General features: G+C 42.1%; 1 protein-coding gene across 1 annotated transcript in view; it reads left to right on the forward strand.

The window, feature by feature from the left end:
- Positions 1-16,745, forward strand: part of LOC122553954 (cation channel sperm-associated auxiliary subunit beta-like) — a 49,988-nt gene that overhangs the window by 25,659 nt on the left and 7,584 nt on the right. The window contains exons 4-5 of the mRNA XM_087989517.1: positions 6,893-7,034; positions 16,361-16,455. Coding sequence (XP_087845643.1) covers positions 6,893-7,034; positions 16,361-16,455 — 237 coding nt within the window. The remainder of the gene's footprint in view (positions 1-6,892; positions 7,035-16,360; positions 16,456-16,745) is intronic.

Consider the following 16,745-nt stretch of genomic DNA (forward strand, 5'->3'; position numbering starts at 1 on the left):
CCAGAATGAGAGGGCATAAGTTTAGGGTGAGAGGGGGAAGATATAAAAGAGACCTAAGGGGCAACTTTTTCATGCAGAGGGTGGTACGTGTATGAAATAAGCTGCCAGACGAAGTGGTGGAGGTTGGTACAATTGCAACATTTAAAAGGGTTTGGAAGGATATGGACTGGGTGCTGGTAAGTGGGATTAGAGTAGGTTAGGATATCTGGTCGGCACGGACAAGTTGGACCGAAAGGTCTGTTTCCGTACTGTACATTTCTATGACTCTATAACTCTGAAGTTCCACTTCACCTAAATGGTGTGACTGATTCCTGGAACACACAATCATACAAACACTAGCTTGGAACTAAATAGACCTTTGGCCCCTTGGGCCTGCTGTGCCATTCCTAATAGTCAGAGGGAAATTGAGAAACAAACTTGTAAGGAGATCTCAGCTATCTGTAAGAAAAATAGGGTGGTTATGGTAGGGGATTTTAACTTTCCAAACAGACAACAAGACTGCCATAAGTGTTAAGGATTTAGATGGAGAGGAATTTGTTAAGTGTGTACAAGACAATTTTCTGATTCAGTATGTGGATGTACCTACTTGAGAAGGTGCAAAACTTGACCTACTCTTGGGACATAAGGGAGGGCAGGTGACTGAGGTGTCAGTGGGGGAGCACTTTGGGGCCAGCAACCATAATTCTATTAAATTTAAAATAATGATGGAAGAGGACAGACCAGATCTAAAGTTGAAGTTCTAAATTGGAGAAAGGCCAATTTGACAGTATTAGGCAGAACTTTTGAAAGCTGTTTGGGGGCAGATGTTTGCAGGGAAAGGGACGGCTGGGAAATGGGAAGCCTTCAGAAATGAGATAATGAGAATCCAGAGAAAGTATATTCCAGTTCGGGTGAAAGGAAAGGCTGGTAGGTATAGGGAACGCTGGATGACTAAAGAAATTGAGGGTTTGGTTAAGAAAAAGAAGGAAGCATATGTAAGGTAAGACAGGATAGATCGAGTGATTCCTTAGAAGAGTATAAAGGCAGTAGGAGTATACTTAAGAGGGAAATCAGGAGGGCAAAAAGGGAACATGAATAGCTTTGGCAAATAGAATTAAGGAGAATCCAGAGTTTTTACAAATATATTAAGCACAAAAGGGTAACGAGGGAGAGAATAGGGTCCCTCAAAGATCAGCAATGCGGCCTTTGTGTGGAGCATCATAAAATGGGGGAGATACTAAATGAGTATTTTGCATCAGTATTTACTATGGAAAAGGATATGGAAGATATAGACTGTAGGGAAATAGATGGTGACATCTTGCAAAATGTCCATATTACAGAGGAGGAAGTGCTAGATGTCTTGAAATGAGTAAAGGTGGATAAATCCCCAGGATCTGATCAGGTGTACCCTAGAACTCTGCTGGAAGCTAGAGAAGTGATTGCTGGGCCTCTTGCTGAGATATTTGTATCATCGATAGTCACAGGTGAGGTGCCGGAAGACTGGAGGTTAGCTGATGCGGTGCCACTGTTTTAGAAGGGTGGTAAGGACAAGCCAGGGAACTATAGACCAATGAGCCTGACATCGGTGGTGGGCAAGTTGTTGGAGGGAATCCTGAGGGACAGGATGTACATGTATTTGGAAAGGCAAGGACTGATTAGGGATAGTCAACATGGTTTTGTGCATGGGAAATCATGTCTCACAAACTTGATTGAGCTTTTTGAGGAAGTAACATAGAGGATTAATGAGGGCAGAGCGGTAGATGTGATCTATATGGACTTCAGTAAGGCATTCGATGAGGTTCCCCATGGGAGACTGATTAGCAAGGTTAGATCTCATAGAATACAGGGAGAACTAGCCATTTGGATACAGAACTGGCTCAAAGGTAGAAGACAGAGGGTGGTGGTGGAGAAGTTGTTTTTCACACTGGAGGCCTGTGATCAGTGGAGTGCCACAAGGATTGGTGCTGGGTCCGCTACTTTTTATCATTTACATAAATGATTTGGATGTGAGCATAAGAGGTATCGTTAGTAAGTTTGCAGATGACACCAAAATTGGAGGTATAGTGGACAGCGAAGAGAGTTACGTCAGATTACAATAGGATCTGAGAAGTGGCAGATGGAGTTTAATTCAGAAAAATGTGAGGTGCTGCATTTTGGGAAAGCAAATCTTAGCAGAACCTATACACTTAATGGTAAGGTCCTCGCGAATGTTGCTGAACAAAGAGACCTTGGAGTGCAGGTTCATAGTTCCTTGAAAGTGGAGTCGCAGGTAGATAGGATACTGAAGAAGGCGTTTGGTATGCTTTCCTTTGTTGGTCAGAGTATTGAGTACAGGAGTTGGAAGGTAATGTTGCAGCTGTACAGGACACTGGTTAGGTCACTGTTGGAATATTGCGTGCAATTCTGGCCCTCTTCCTATCGGAAGGATGTTGTGAAACTTGAAAGGGTTCAGAAAAGATTTACAAGGATCTTGCCAGGGTTGGAGGATTTGAGCTATAGGGAGAGGCCGAACAGGCTGAGGCTGTTTTCCCTGGAGCGTCGGAGGCTGAGGGATGACTTTATAAAGGTTTACAAAATTATGAGCAGCATAGATAGGATAAATAGACAAAGCTTTTTCCCTGGGGTTGGGGCGTCCAGAACTAAAGGGCATAGGTTTAGGGTGTCATCCACGTATCTGATCCAGAGTTTGGGTTGAATTTGTGGTAAGACTGTTTGGATGACACCTTTGTAATCATTAAAAACACGGAAATAGAGAATACACACTGGATCATCAACTCCACACTCACAGGAATCCGATTCACGAGAGAGGAAGAAAAGGACAACCAACTCCCATTCCTAGACGTGAGGGTACAGAGAACACCAAATGGAGAATTCGCCACTAAGGTACACAGGAAAGCCACACACACAGACCAAGTCCTGAACTATGAAAACAACCACCCCAATAACACAAACGAAGTTGAATCAAGACACTATCCAAAGGGCCACAACACACTGCAGCACACCAGAACTGCAAAAAGAGGAAGAGGAACACCTATACAAGGTATTCGCAAAAAACGGATATCCTCGCAATTTCATCAACAGATGCCTAAGGGAAAGACAACAGAACGAGGACATGCCGCAACCCAAAGGACTAGCCACACTACCATACATCAAGAACATCTCTGAAATGACAGCCAGACTACTGCGACCACTAGGACATATAACAGCACACAAACCAACAGCCACTCTCAGACAACAACTCACCAAAATGAAGGACCCGATACCCAGCATGAGCAAAACTAATGTAGTGTACAAATCCCATGCAAGAACTGCACAAAACACTATATAAGACAAACAGGAAGACAGCTAACGATCCGCATCCACGAACATCAACTAGCCACGAAACGACACAACCAGCTATCCCTAGTAGCCACACACGCAGACGACAAGCAACATGAATTTGACTGGGACAACACTACCATTATAGGGCAAGCGAAACAAAGAACAGCCAGGGAATTCCTAGAAGCATGGCGCTCATCCACAAACTCCATCAACAAACACATAGACCTGGACCCAATATACCGGCCACTACAGCGGACAGCTGAAACTGACAACCGGAAGCGGCAGGGACAGGCCACTATAAATGCCGGAGGAAACACCACAGAAGTGCTTCACAGGAGGCTCCCAAGCACTGAGGATGTCACCTAGACAGGGGATGAAACGTTTGCCACAAAAACTTCCAGCTCGGCGGACAGAACCACAGCAACGAGGACCCGAGCTACAAATCTTCTTACAAACTTTGAACACCTACGGGCGAGAGACGCTATGACAAGCCAGGAAATGGGTATACTGCGCTAACCGCCTAAGTGCCACATACGAACAACTCCGGTTCCTGCATGAATGCCGAAAGAATCGAATCCTTCCACCAAGTGTCAGATACAGACCACCAGTCAACAACCCACAAGCCAGGGAAACAGCCAGACAGAACGGACTCAGGATGATCCAGGTAATGATCACAGACGCTCACAACCGACTTCACAGATACAGACATGAAATTGCGCGCCAAAAGTCGTTAATTTCAAAAACCACGAATCATGAATGGATCCGGACCATAGAACAGGCTGTCACCATAGTGAGAACAGGACTACACACCGCAAAAAAACAGCACTAAAAGAAAAAATGGCCAAACTAACACACAACAAAGAGGACACCACAACACACACCTGGGTTAAAAATCTCTCCCACAGACAGCTCACAGACACGGAAAGAACAATACTGGCCAAGGGACTCAACTACAACCACAGGGACGCCAAGACAGCAGACTTCCTAGCAGCCCTAGAATGCACACTCAGGAACAATGGACTGACAGAAGAGACACAACAAACAGTGAGACAAAGTATCGTACCCCTGATAACAAGGAAAAGACAAACACATAACCTCAACACCAAGGAGAGGGAAGCACTAAAATCACTAAGAAACGATAAGAATGATACTACCAGCAGACAAAGGCAGAATGACGGTCATCCTGGACAAAGCAGAGTACATCCAAAAAGCACAACAACTACTTGCAGATACCAACACCTACCAAAAGAGGGAGTTTGACCCCACCCCACAGCTCACCAATAGGATAAACAACACACTGAGGAACCTACAAAAAAACGGACAGATAACCAGGTCAGACCTACAAAGAATGAAACCTGAAAGCAACAACACCCCCAGATTCTATGGACTACCTAAAGTGCACAAACCAGACATCCCACTCAGACCCATAGTATCACTACCAGGGACACCATCACACAAACTGGCGAAAGAACTACAGCAGAAACTGAAACACTTGATCAGTGGATCCAGACACTCTATACAATCAACACAGGAATTCTTGGACATCATCAGAAATATACACATAGACAAGGAAGAAACCATGGTCTCATTCGACGTAACAGCACTGTTCACGTCTATTGACAAAGCCCTAGCCAGAGAAACAATAGCCAACCTGCTGAACAGACATAACATAACAGACAACAGGATGTTGAACCCATCAACAAAGACGGCATACTTAAACTACTGGACTTGTGCCTCACAACACACTTCACATTCAACAATCAGATATACAAACAAATCAACGGAACACCCATGGGCGCACCGATCTCTGGACTCATAGCAGAAGCAGTAATGCAAAGGTTAGAACAAACAGTCTTACCACAAATTCAACCCAAACTCTGGGTCAGATACGTGGATGACACCTTTGTAATCATTAAAAACACGGAAATAGAGAATACACACCGAATCATCAACTCTACACTCACAGAATCCAATTCACGAGATAGGAAGAAAAGGACAACCAACTCCCATTCCTAGACGTGAGGGTACAGAGAACACCAAACGGAGAATTCGCCACTAAGGTACACAGGAAAGCCACACACACAGACCAAGTCCTGAACTATGAAAGCAACCACCCCAATAACATAAACAAAGTTGAATCAAGACACTATCCAAAGGGCCACAACACACTGTAGCACACCAGAACTGCAAAAAGAGGAAGAGTAAGACCTATACAAGGTATTCGCAAAAAACGGATATCCTCGCAATTTCATCAACAGATGCCTAAGGGAAAGACAACAGAACGAGGACATGCCGCAACCCAAAGGACTAGCCACACTACCATACATCAAGAACATCTCTGAAATGACAGCCAGACTACTGCGACCACTAGGACATATAACAGCACACAAACCAACAGCCACTCTCAGACAACAACTCACCAAAACGAAGGACCCGATACCCAGCATGAGCAAAACTAATGTAGTGTACAAAATCCCATGCAAGGACTGCACAAAACACTATATAGGATAAACAGGAAGACTGCTAACGATCCGCATCCACGAACATCAACTAGCCACGACACGACACGACCAGCTATCCCTAGTAGCCACACACGCAGACGACAAGCAACATGAATTTGACTGGGACAACACTACCATTATAGGGCAAGCGAAACAAAGAACAGCCAGGGAATTCCTAGAAGCATGACGCTCATCCGCAAACTCCATCAACAAACACATAGACCTGGACCCAATATACCGGCCACTACAGCGGACAGCTGAAACTGACAACCGGAAGCGGCAGGAACAGGCCACTATAAATGCCGGAGGAAACACCACAGTAGCGCTTCACAGGAGGCTCCCAAGCACTGAGGATGTCACCTAGACAGGGGATGAAACGTTTGCCACAAAAACTTCCCACTTCACAGCATTTAAGAGGCATTTGGATGGGTATATGAATAGGAAGGGTTTGGAGGGATATGGGCCGGGTGCTGGCAGGTGGGACTAGATTGGGTTGGGATTTCTAGTCGGCATGGATGGGTTGGACTGAAGGGTCTGTTTCCATGCTGTACATCTCTATGACTCTTATTGGGCCATGTTTTCTCTCTGTGTTTTGAATTCCACATTCCCATCTACTCTGATAGCCTTTGATTCCCTTGCCTAACAAGAAATAAAGTTTTCTGGTAACTGTTTTCATCCCTGAGTTTGCAAACATCTTCAGCTTGAATTCTAATTGGGCAGGTCTGATTTGACATTGCACGTGCTGAGGAAGACTTTCTGCAACTGTGTTTGTCTTGGAATGCTTTTCATGTTGCAGTTGGTGCACCACCTGCCCTGCTAAGTCCCTTTTTATACAATTAGTTAACTGGTTATTAACATTAAACTAAAGCAAGTTTCAGTTTTGTAGCTTCGAGTGAAAAAAAACTAAATAGCTACTGGAGGTAAAAGAAAAAGAATAAAAAGCATCTGTGTCTTCCAGGGACTTACATGTTTGTTCTTGTTCAGAAGAATTATTTTTCTGTCCAATTGCGTGTGAAAGGGCAATACACAACAATATGTTATTTTAAAACTCATATACATTTCAAATGATGTCACAATATCTATTTCCTCAGGTTTTCCAGATCTCCTATCCAGTCGCTGACCTCTTTGTACACCTTTACCTGAAAAAATCAGACAACAGTTTCGAGATTTTATGTGCTCCTTACTTTATTTTCATTACTGAACTTAATAACAGGACTAACTGGATAGCAAAGAGTAAGTAAAATTCATGCACACAAACTACAATTCTAACCTATTTCAACCATCATTCCTTTTTGCACCATCTATTTTTAATGGAATATTTGTTAAAGATAAATTGCACCAAGCATAAAATGCATTGAGATTCAATTCAGAAATCAGGCATGGCAAGTTCTGTAGTGTAAAAAAAACTAATTAATTTAATTGAGGGCCTTTCCTAGTCCAATTACTTTATGTTCTTATATAGACTGAATGTCTTATCTGTCTGTTATCTGTATATATGAAATGTGAAAAATACAGGAAATCAGACAGCATCTGAGGTAAGACAAAAAGATCTAGTGGGGCTATTTTAACCTATTGGGGTGAGTAAGTTCATGAGCTTAAAATATTAAAATGTATCAACATATCAGTAAACCTATAGGAAACTGCCAATTTCTTATTCAATTCTGAGTGTCATCTTCAGAATGCAGGAAATCCCAAGGTTTGGATGGGTAGAAGCATAGAATCATACATTACAGCAGGCCCTTCGAGTCTATTCTACTAAAACTATGCTAAGTCTGCATGAGCCCCATTTTCCAAAACCAGACCTTGAATTTTATGACATTTCCAGTGCTCATATGAGTACTTTTAAAATACCCTGCATTCCAGACCCACCCCCCTCCCAATCTCTGGGTGAAAACATTTTTCCTCAAATCCTCTCTAAACCTCCTGCCTTCCACTTAAAGGTGTGCCTCCTTGTTGATCCTTCAACAAATGGGGAATAGTTGTTTTCTAGCCACCTGTCTATGCCCCTCATAGTCATATATACCTCTATCAGGCCGCCCCCTCCAAACTTCTCTGCTCGCTCCTTCCTGAAGAAGGGCCTGTGCCCGAAACGTCGAATCTCCTGTTCCCTGGATGCTGCCTGACCTGCTGTGCTGTTCCAGCAATAAAGTTTCAACTCCAAAGAAAACAACCTCAGCTTATTAAACCCCTCTTGATGGCTAAAGCAATGCTTCCTGAGCAACTTCCTGGTGAATCCCCTTTGCACCCCCTGCAGTGCCATTGTACCCTTCCTACAACATGGCGACCAGAACTGCACATAGTTCTTGTCACAGCTGTGGGCTAACCAAAGTTCTGTAGAGTTCCAAAATAACCTCCATGCTGCTATAATCTATGTCTCAATATATAAAGGCAACTGTATGTCTGCCTTCTTATCTATCCTATTAAGGTAGCAGGCCACCTTTCGGGATTTGTGGACAAGCATTCCAAGTCCCCTGTGTTCCTATGAGCTTCCTAGTGTCCTATCGTTCATTGAGTAGTCCCTTGTCACTTCTTCCAAAGTGCATCACCTCACACCTCACAAATTCCATCTGCCATTGATCTGCTCAATTTTTTTATATCCTGCTGTAATCTAAGACCTTCTTCCTCACTGTCAACCAACCAGCCAATTTTTGTGCCAACCATAAACTATTTATCATCCCTCCACTTTCCTATCTACTTTGCTATGGGTTTGTAACTTTGCATTTAATAGCAATTAACTACTGTTTTAAACAAGAATTTGGATTTTCTCAATGTGTGGGATGTCCGTGCTTCCTGAAACTTGCCGGGTAAGCAAAATTGGTAACAAGAGTTGATAGGACTGAGCAATTGACAGAAAGGAGCTTAAATGCTTTTACTTGACAGCTTCTCCCTGTCATAAACGAATACAGGACCAGTTCTGAGTGTGTGCTTTCATTGATTTGGAGATAATTTCCAAAGCTTGGGAGGTCATTTTTGCTACCTTGGATGTTCTTTTCGTTTCACACTTTCACCTGTCAGCATTCACAACAGTTTGGGAGTCATAGATGCAACTCTACCTTGGATTTCTTATGAAAGCCAATTTGGACTAGTATATTAGCATGAATAAAGGATCAGCAAACTAATACAGCTGGGTAAAGAGATGACAACCTGAAAATAATGAGAAGTCACTAGGATCAGTACTAGGTCACAATTATTTATAATAAAATTATTAATAACTTGGATGATGGAAATTAATATATTGTCTCCAAGTTTGCAGAATACACAAAAATAGGTCGGAAGGCAAGTAGTGAGGATGACACAAGGAGTCTACAGGTGGAGGCTGGTACAATTGCAACATTTAAGAGGCATTTGGATGGGTATATGAATAGGAAGGGTTTGGAGGGACATGGGCCGGGTGCTGGCAGGTGGGACTAGATTGGGTTGGGATATCTGGTCAGCATGGACGGATTGGACCGAAGGGTTTGTTTCCATGCTGTACATCTCTATGACTCTATGACTCTAAGTGAATAGATAAAACTTAGCTGATGGAATATAAGTGGAAAGAGGTGAGATTATGCATGTTGACATGAATAATAAAAGCTGAATATTATTTAAATAGAGAAAGCTTGCAGAAAGCTGCAGTGCTAAGGTCATTGGGGTCCTAGTGTAGGAATCACCAAAAGCTAGCATCCAAATTCAGCAGGAAATGGGGAAGGCAAATGGAATGTTGGCCTCTATTTCAAATTGAGTATAAAGATAATAAGGTCTTGCTAAAGTTATGCAAGGCATTAGTCAGACCACAGCTTAAATAATGTGAATGATTTTGATCCCCGTAATTGAAGGAAAGATGTGCCAGCATTGGAGACAGTTCATAGAAGGTTCATTAGTTGATCCTAATGGAGAGTTTTTCTTTTGAGGACTGATTGTATACGTTAGACTATACTCATTGGAATTCAGAAGAATCACAGGAGACCTTATTGAAACCTAAAGATTCTTTTGGGGGTTCACAGAATAGATGTAGAAAAGTTGTTTCTCCTTGTGTGAAAATCTAGGACAAGAAGATAGAAGGTATGGGCATTGCTGGCTGGACCAGTTTTTGTTTATTATCCTTAATTGCTCTTGTGAGGATAGTGGCAAGTTGCTTTCCTGAACTGCAGAAGTCCATTTGGGGTGGGTTAACCCATAATGTTTTTAGAAATGGAATTGCAGGATTTTGATCCAGCATTACTGAAGGAACAGCAGTTTACTTCCAAGTCAGGATTGTGAATAATTTGAAGGGGAGCTTGCAGGTGGTGGTGTTCCTATGTATCTGCTGCCCTTGTCCTTCTACATGAAGTGGTAGTGAGTTTGGAAGGTTTCTTTTCATTGGTTCATGGAATGTGGGCATCACCGACTATGCCAGCATTTATTGCCCTTCCCTAATTGCCCAGAGGAAAGTCAAGTGTCTACCAGATGTTTGTGGATCTGGTGTCACATGTAGGCCAGACGAGTTAAGAACTTCAGGTTCCTTCCCTAAAGCCCATTAATGAATCAGATGTTTTTTTTCTTCTGACAATCAGCAATGGACCTATGGTTGTCATTAAATATGAATTCCAGATTTCTTTTATTGAATTCAAATTCCACCATCTGCTGTGGCATGATTTGGACCCAGGTCCCCAAAACATTACTGGAGTTTCTAATTAACATTCCAGTGATAATATCACTAATCCATCGCCTCTCCAAAGGTGCTGTCTAAGGATCTTTGGTGAATTTCTGCATCGTACCTTGTAGACAGTACTCACTGCTGCCACTGAGCATTGGCAGTGGAGGGAGTGGATGTGAGCTGCTTTATCCTGGATGGTGTCAAACCTGTTGAATGTTATTGGAGCTGTATACATCCAGGCAAATGTGGAGTATTCCATCATATTCCTAACATGTGCCTTGTAGGTGGTGTACAGGCTTTGGGGAGTCAGGAGATGCACCTACATCTTGAATGCTCCTATTTTGTCTGCCTCCATCACCTCGTCTCACACGTTCCAGGCACTCATCACCCTTTGTGTGAAAATCATTGCTGTCTTATGATTTTAAAAGGTACAATAACTCCTACAGCATCACAGCAGCAATATGCTCTTCAACCAACTGCTTTTCCACAGTAGAGAGGGAAAGTTACACTGTTTTACCTCACAGGAGGCAATCCTTCAATGTGGAATATACAACGACAGAAGTCATTTGACACCAGGTTGTAGTCCAACAGATTTATTTGAAATCACAAGCTTTCAGCGCACTGCCCCTTCGTCAGGTGACCTTTGGACTATAACCTGGTATTGTGTGATTCCTGACCTTGTCCATCCCTGTCCAACAGTGGTGCCTCCACATCATGGTAGAATGTACAAAGAGCAGCTTAACTTACTGGACATGATATTTGTTGCCTCCTGGAAGAAGTCTTCCTCCAAGTGGACTAATTAGTCATGCTTTTCCAAGGTTACTGCTGTCCTGATTTTCACTCCAGCTCCTCATCCATTTCACATTTGAGTTCAATGACAAGGCCATGATTTCAAAATAATTTGTCAGAAGGATTAGAGAGGAATTGAGGAGTGCTTTTACCCACAGGATGGTGGGAGTCTTGAATTTACCATCTGAAAGTTTAAAAGAAGAAAAACCACTCTGAGCATTTGAAAAAGATACTTAAACCTATGCATTTGAAGTGTTGTTACCTTTAGGGATATGAACCAAGAGCTGAAAAGTAGAAGTAAGCTGGATTCCTTTTTTTTCCCACTGGCATAGAAGCAAAGAATAGCCTCATTCTCTATCATAACTTGTTTTTATACCCAAGTGATGCTTAGTTCATTCAGCACAAGTCTAGTCTGCAACAGATATTCACACCTCTAATTAGTGTCAGTGGAAGACTACTTGGCAACACTGTTACCCTCAAAGAATAAGGCTAATGACACCAGTCAGGAGTCCTACATTGATGAGTAGGAAAGTTACATTAGCACAAGAGTTATAACTGAGCAAGGTACTGTGTTGAAAATCATTAAAGTAGAAAAGTCTCCAGGACCTGATGGAATCTGTTCCACAATGCTAAGGAAGATGATGGAGAAAATTGTTGACCTTGTGCAGAATCTCTGTATCCTTTTTAGTCACAGGCAAGATCCCAAAGGATAGGAGAATAGTCATGTATTCCTTTGTTTAAGAACGGCAACAGGGATAATCTGAGAAAATGCAGGCCAGTGAGCATTTTGTCAGTGTTAGGGAAATTTGGAGAAGATTCTTAGGCATAGGATTTATTTACATTTTGAAAAAATATGGAATTATTAGTGACAGGCAGCATGACATTGTGTTGGAGAGGTTATGTCTCACAAACATTGACAAAGGTGATTGATGAGAGCATGATGGTGGGTGCAAAGCCTTTGACAAGGTCCCTCATGGCAGGCTGATACAAAAGGTGGAGTCACATGGAATCCACAATGAGCTGGTAAGATGGATATAGAACTGGCTCGGTCATAAAAGGCAGAGACTAATGGTAGAAAGGTATTTTTCTGTCCAGAGATCTGTGACCAGTGGTGTTCCACAGGGATCAGTGCTGGGACCTCTATTGTTTGAAATAAATGTAAATGATTTGTAAGCTTGTGGATAACTGGGGGAGCTGTAGATAGTCAGAAGGATTACCAAAAGATTTGGCAGGATATAGATAGGCTGAAGACTTGGGCAGAGAAATGGCAGATGGAAATTAATCTGGAAAAATGTGAGATGTTACATTTTGGAAGGTCTAATACAGAAGGGATGTATACAGTAAATGACAAAACCCTTAGAAACATTAACTTACAGAGAGTCCCGCCATACAGATTCACACTTACCCAAAAGTAGCAACACAAGTGGATAAGGTGGTCAAGAAGATCTATTGCATGCTTGTCTTCATCGGCTGAGGCATAAAGCGTAAAAATTGGCAAGTCATGTTGCAGCTGTACAGAATTTCAGTTAGGCCACATTTGGACTAGTGGCCACAGTTCTGATCACCAAACTACCGGAAGGATATGGAGGCTTTGGAGAGGGTATAGAAATATTTTAGCGGGATGTTGCCTGGTTCGGAAGGTATTAGCTATTAGGAAAGATTGAAAAACTCATTTGTTTTCACTTCAACTTCAGAGGCTGAGGGGTGATCTGATAGAGGTTGACAAAATTATGAGAGGCATAGATAGAATGGATAATTAGAGTCTTTTTCCCAGGATATACATGTCAATTACTAGGGAACATAGGTTTAAAATAAAAAGGGGAAAGTTTAAAGGAGATGTGAGAGGCAAGTATATTACACAGAAAGCAGCAAGTGCTACCAAAGGAGGTGGTGATATGGGCTGGTTGCTGGCTGGTGGGACTAGATTGGGTTGGGATATCTGTTCGGCATGGACGGGTTGGACCGAAGGGTCTGTTTCCATGCTGTACATCACTATGACTCTATGACAGTAGCAACATTTAAGAGTCAACTTGATAGATACATGAAAAAGCAGAAAATAGAGAGATATGGACTGTGTGGAGGCTAATGTTTTTTAGTTTAGGAAAGGTGTCATGTGTAGGCAAGTGCTTGTTGGGCTAAAGGGTCTGTTCTTGTGCTGTACTATTCTTTGTTCTTTGTACCAGAATGCTGAAGATGCACTTCAGATGTCCAGACAAATCCAGGTGTATTGCTGTGTTTATTCATTAACTTCCAGTGACTTCTAGGAAGGACTGACTCAGGCACACTTTGTCTAATCTGAGATTGTGTAGCCCTCTAGCTTATGAGTTCTAAATCCACTTTGGGCCCACAACCCAGCACAAAATACAAGGAAATTCCCCAAGCAACAAATTATTCATCTCGCATATCCATTGATAATCTTTTACTCTTATTATTCCATTCTTCAGAAGACAAGAGACCACTAGGCATATAACAGAAACAAGGAAGGCAGAGTAGTGGAGCTTTATGTGAAGTTTATGATGCCTTCAGTAAACACAAATGCGATAAGGTAAAACAGTGAAAAACAGCTGACAGTTTGATCTCACATATAGGTGCTCCATAAAATGCACCACCCACTAAATATTTGAGAGAGCACATTCACTCATATGTATAAAGTCATAGCCCATATTGAAGTAGCCACACATTGGTTTATTGACAAGGAGATCCCTACTAGCTTCCTACTTCATTAGCACTATTGAGATCCAAGGTGCAGCTGGAGCTGGGAGTCAACAGAGACCATAGACTTAAGAGGCCTACACCCAATGTCAATGACTACTAATGACCAAACATATGCCTTATTCATGCTTTTCCTTTTGCTAAGTATGGCCACTGGTGAGTTTTTTTTCCGGAGGTGTTTCCACCATGCAGCCAAGTAGGTTTGTTTCATTTTATCTTACCAAATTCACCACATTAATTACCTGCCCTGCTCCCCAGTAGTGCCATCACATCCAAGTTGAGCCCTATCTGCCATTCCGAGAACAACCTGGCAGCTAGTGAATATCTGCCAAAAAGACTGCTATCCCTTCTGCCTGCTCCATCTTTGAAAGGCTCCTGTGCCCCGGACAAGCCTTGGGCTAAAGGGTCTGTTCTTGTGCTGTACTGTTCTTTGTTCTTTGTACTAGAGAGCTGAAGATGTGCTTCATATGTCCAGACAATCTGCAGATTGTCTGGACATATGAAGCACATCTTCAGCTCTCTAGTACAAAGAACAAAGAACAGTACAGCACAAGAACAGACCCTTTAGCCAAGGCTTGTCCGGGGCACAGGAGCCTTTCAAAGATGGAGCAGGCAGAAGGGATAGCAGTCTTTTTGGCAGATATTGCCCCTCACTGGTAACATCAGTGTACAGCAACCATAAGGCCATACCACCCATGCCACATAGCTGGCATGGTTGATGGTCCTTCTCATTTACAACCTCATTGTCTCATCCTAGTTGCTATTTAATTACTACCATACAAACATTAACTGCCCTTAACCTCATCGCATCTGCACATCCTCCATGTCAGCACCGCCCTGTCCCTAATGCTCATTGGACTCTCATAGATTGTCATTGTTCAATAAGGGAACATCATGTACAAGCAAGTAATTGGACAAATACAAACATGGACTTTTATTTACAGACAACAACAATTAATACAAACAAAACCAATAGCTGCTGAAGTTCACTCCCACAATGTGCAAACCAGATTTTGGCATCATGACCAGTGATGTGCTGCTGCTGCCAGCTCCCATCTATTCTAAAGAGACATCAGTAAGGTTCTGCTTGGCTTGTAGTATCCAATACAACTGAGCTCTGTCATGGACAACAGCTACCTCCATTCCAATCTCTTTTTCCTTTGACTTGGAAGTCTGCTGTCATTCCTCTAGTTCCTCAGCATCCAGCACATTATCTCATTGCCTGCTTTATTTGTATGGATAACAGCACACCAGGATGATATGGCATATTCTGTCCAGACTATATTGGACAACCCCAGAACAGTCCAAAAAGTGGAAGTGCATCTTCAATAGCCCTATCATCAGCTCTGCCTCATCAGCAACATTTAACACTTGCATCAGTAAGGGGGTTGACCACAATGAGTACCTCTTGTCACCAAGTAAGTAGCCTTGTAAGGCACTTGGACCCTCAAAAGCACTGGTTGAGCAGGACTGCACTAGGATGTAGGAATTATGGAACCTACCAGGGTAACAGGCACAGACCACCAGCAAGTAGCAACAGTGATCAGAGTTCTGCAACTCTTAAAGATGTTACTTCATGTCCCAATAGTCAAGTATACCCAAGCTATGGACAGGAGCAGTTGGGCAGACTTTGTCTGAATCCTTAGGAGATCTGAAACACAGAGATCATAAGCCAATAGCATTTTAGCAGTCAAGGCAAGGATTGGAAAAGAGGACTTGGTGATCAGCGTAGTGGTGCATCATTGCATCAGCTTTGTGGCCAGAAAGTATGAGAGGAAAATGTCTTATTCAATCTAGCCATTTTTATTTAAACCAGTTAGTATCTGCCTAACAAATGGGTGCAGCCCTTTTGCAGTGAAAAGGCAATTACAAACATGCAAGTATCTAAAGTGGTTACCAATTGTAGAAATATACTTGGTTGGAGAAAAGTGAAGATTTCCAAGTGAATTAACCTCAAGCAAGTGAGAAGTCTGTGAAAGTCCAACAAATTAGAGTTCACTAAAACCAGAAGAGCTCTTTCCAGAGTTTCCCATGTAGGAAAACAAACAGGAAATATCAAAATTAAACATCTATCTTGATAGATCCCTGCTGAGTAAGCCTTAACCAGTGAAAGTCACAAACCTAACTCCCCATCTTCATCAAAAGGAACAAATGTGGAACTGAAGAAGGGAAAAAGATTGCCTGCTCTACTCATTCATGACCATGCAGATTGTAGGTGCCTGTTCTAGGAATTAGCTCAGCTATGTGCTGAAAAATAATGCAAACAATTAAAGACAACCACCCTAACCAATTTGTTTTTAGCTCTTATAAAAATTAAAGAAATGGTTCCAATGGTGAAGTAAAATAATGTATTTTTGTAGTTGATTTTTAAACTACATCTCAATGTGAATTATAACAGATTTTGATGATTACCTGTATATGATATTTATGTTTTGTCTAGGTACAAAAATTACTCCGAGTTTTGACAAATTAAGAAAATACTTTGAATCTTCCATAAATGTGCATAATCCAGATGGATTAACTATCTTCTTATTTGTAAGTAATGTTATATTTTTGATTATTTAGCAAAAACTATGATCTCTGAATTCAATCCACTAGAATCAATTACGATGGAAAATTATTATCTTAAAATCTCTGACTTACACTAGAATCCGTGCAATTTCTGAATTGGTGTGGCACATGATGAATTGGACAAAATTTCCAAATGATCTCAGGAAGGTCCCAAAAATTGTTCTGAAGGAAATAGATAGAAGGTGCACTCAGACCATGGGCCTGAGGTTAGCCATGATAGGACCTGAGGGACACAAGTTCAATTGGCATTTTCC

Source organism: Chiloscyllium plagiosum, unplaced genomic scaffold, assembly GCF_037043375.1.
Source record: "Chiloscyllium plagiosum isolate Xiang-an unplaced genomic scaffold, Cpla_swu_hap1 HiC_scaffold_8, whole genome shotgun sequence".
In the NCBI taxonomy this organism is placed as follows: Eukaryota; Metazoa; Chordata; class Chondrichthyes; order Orectolobiformes; family Hemiscylliidae; genus Chiloscyllium; species Chiloscyllium plagiosum.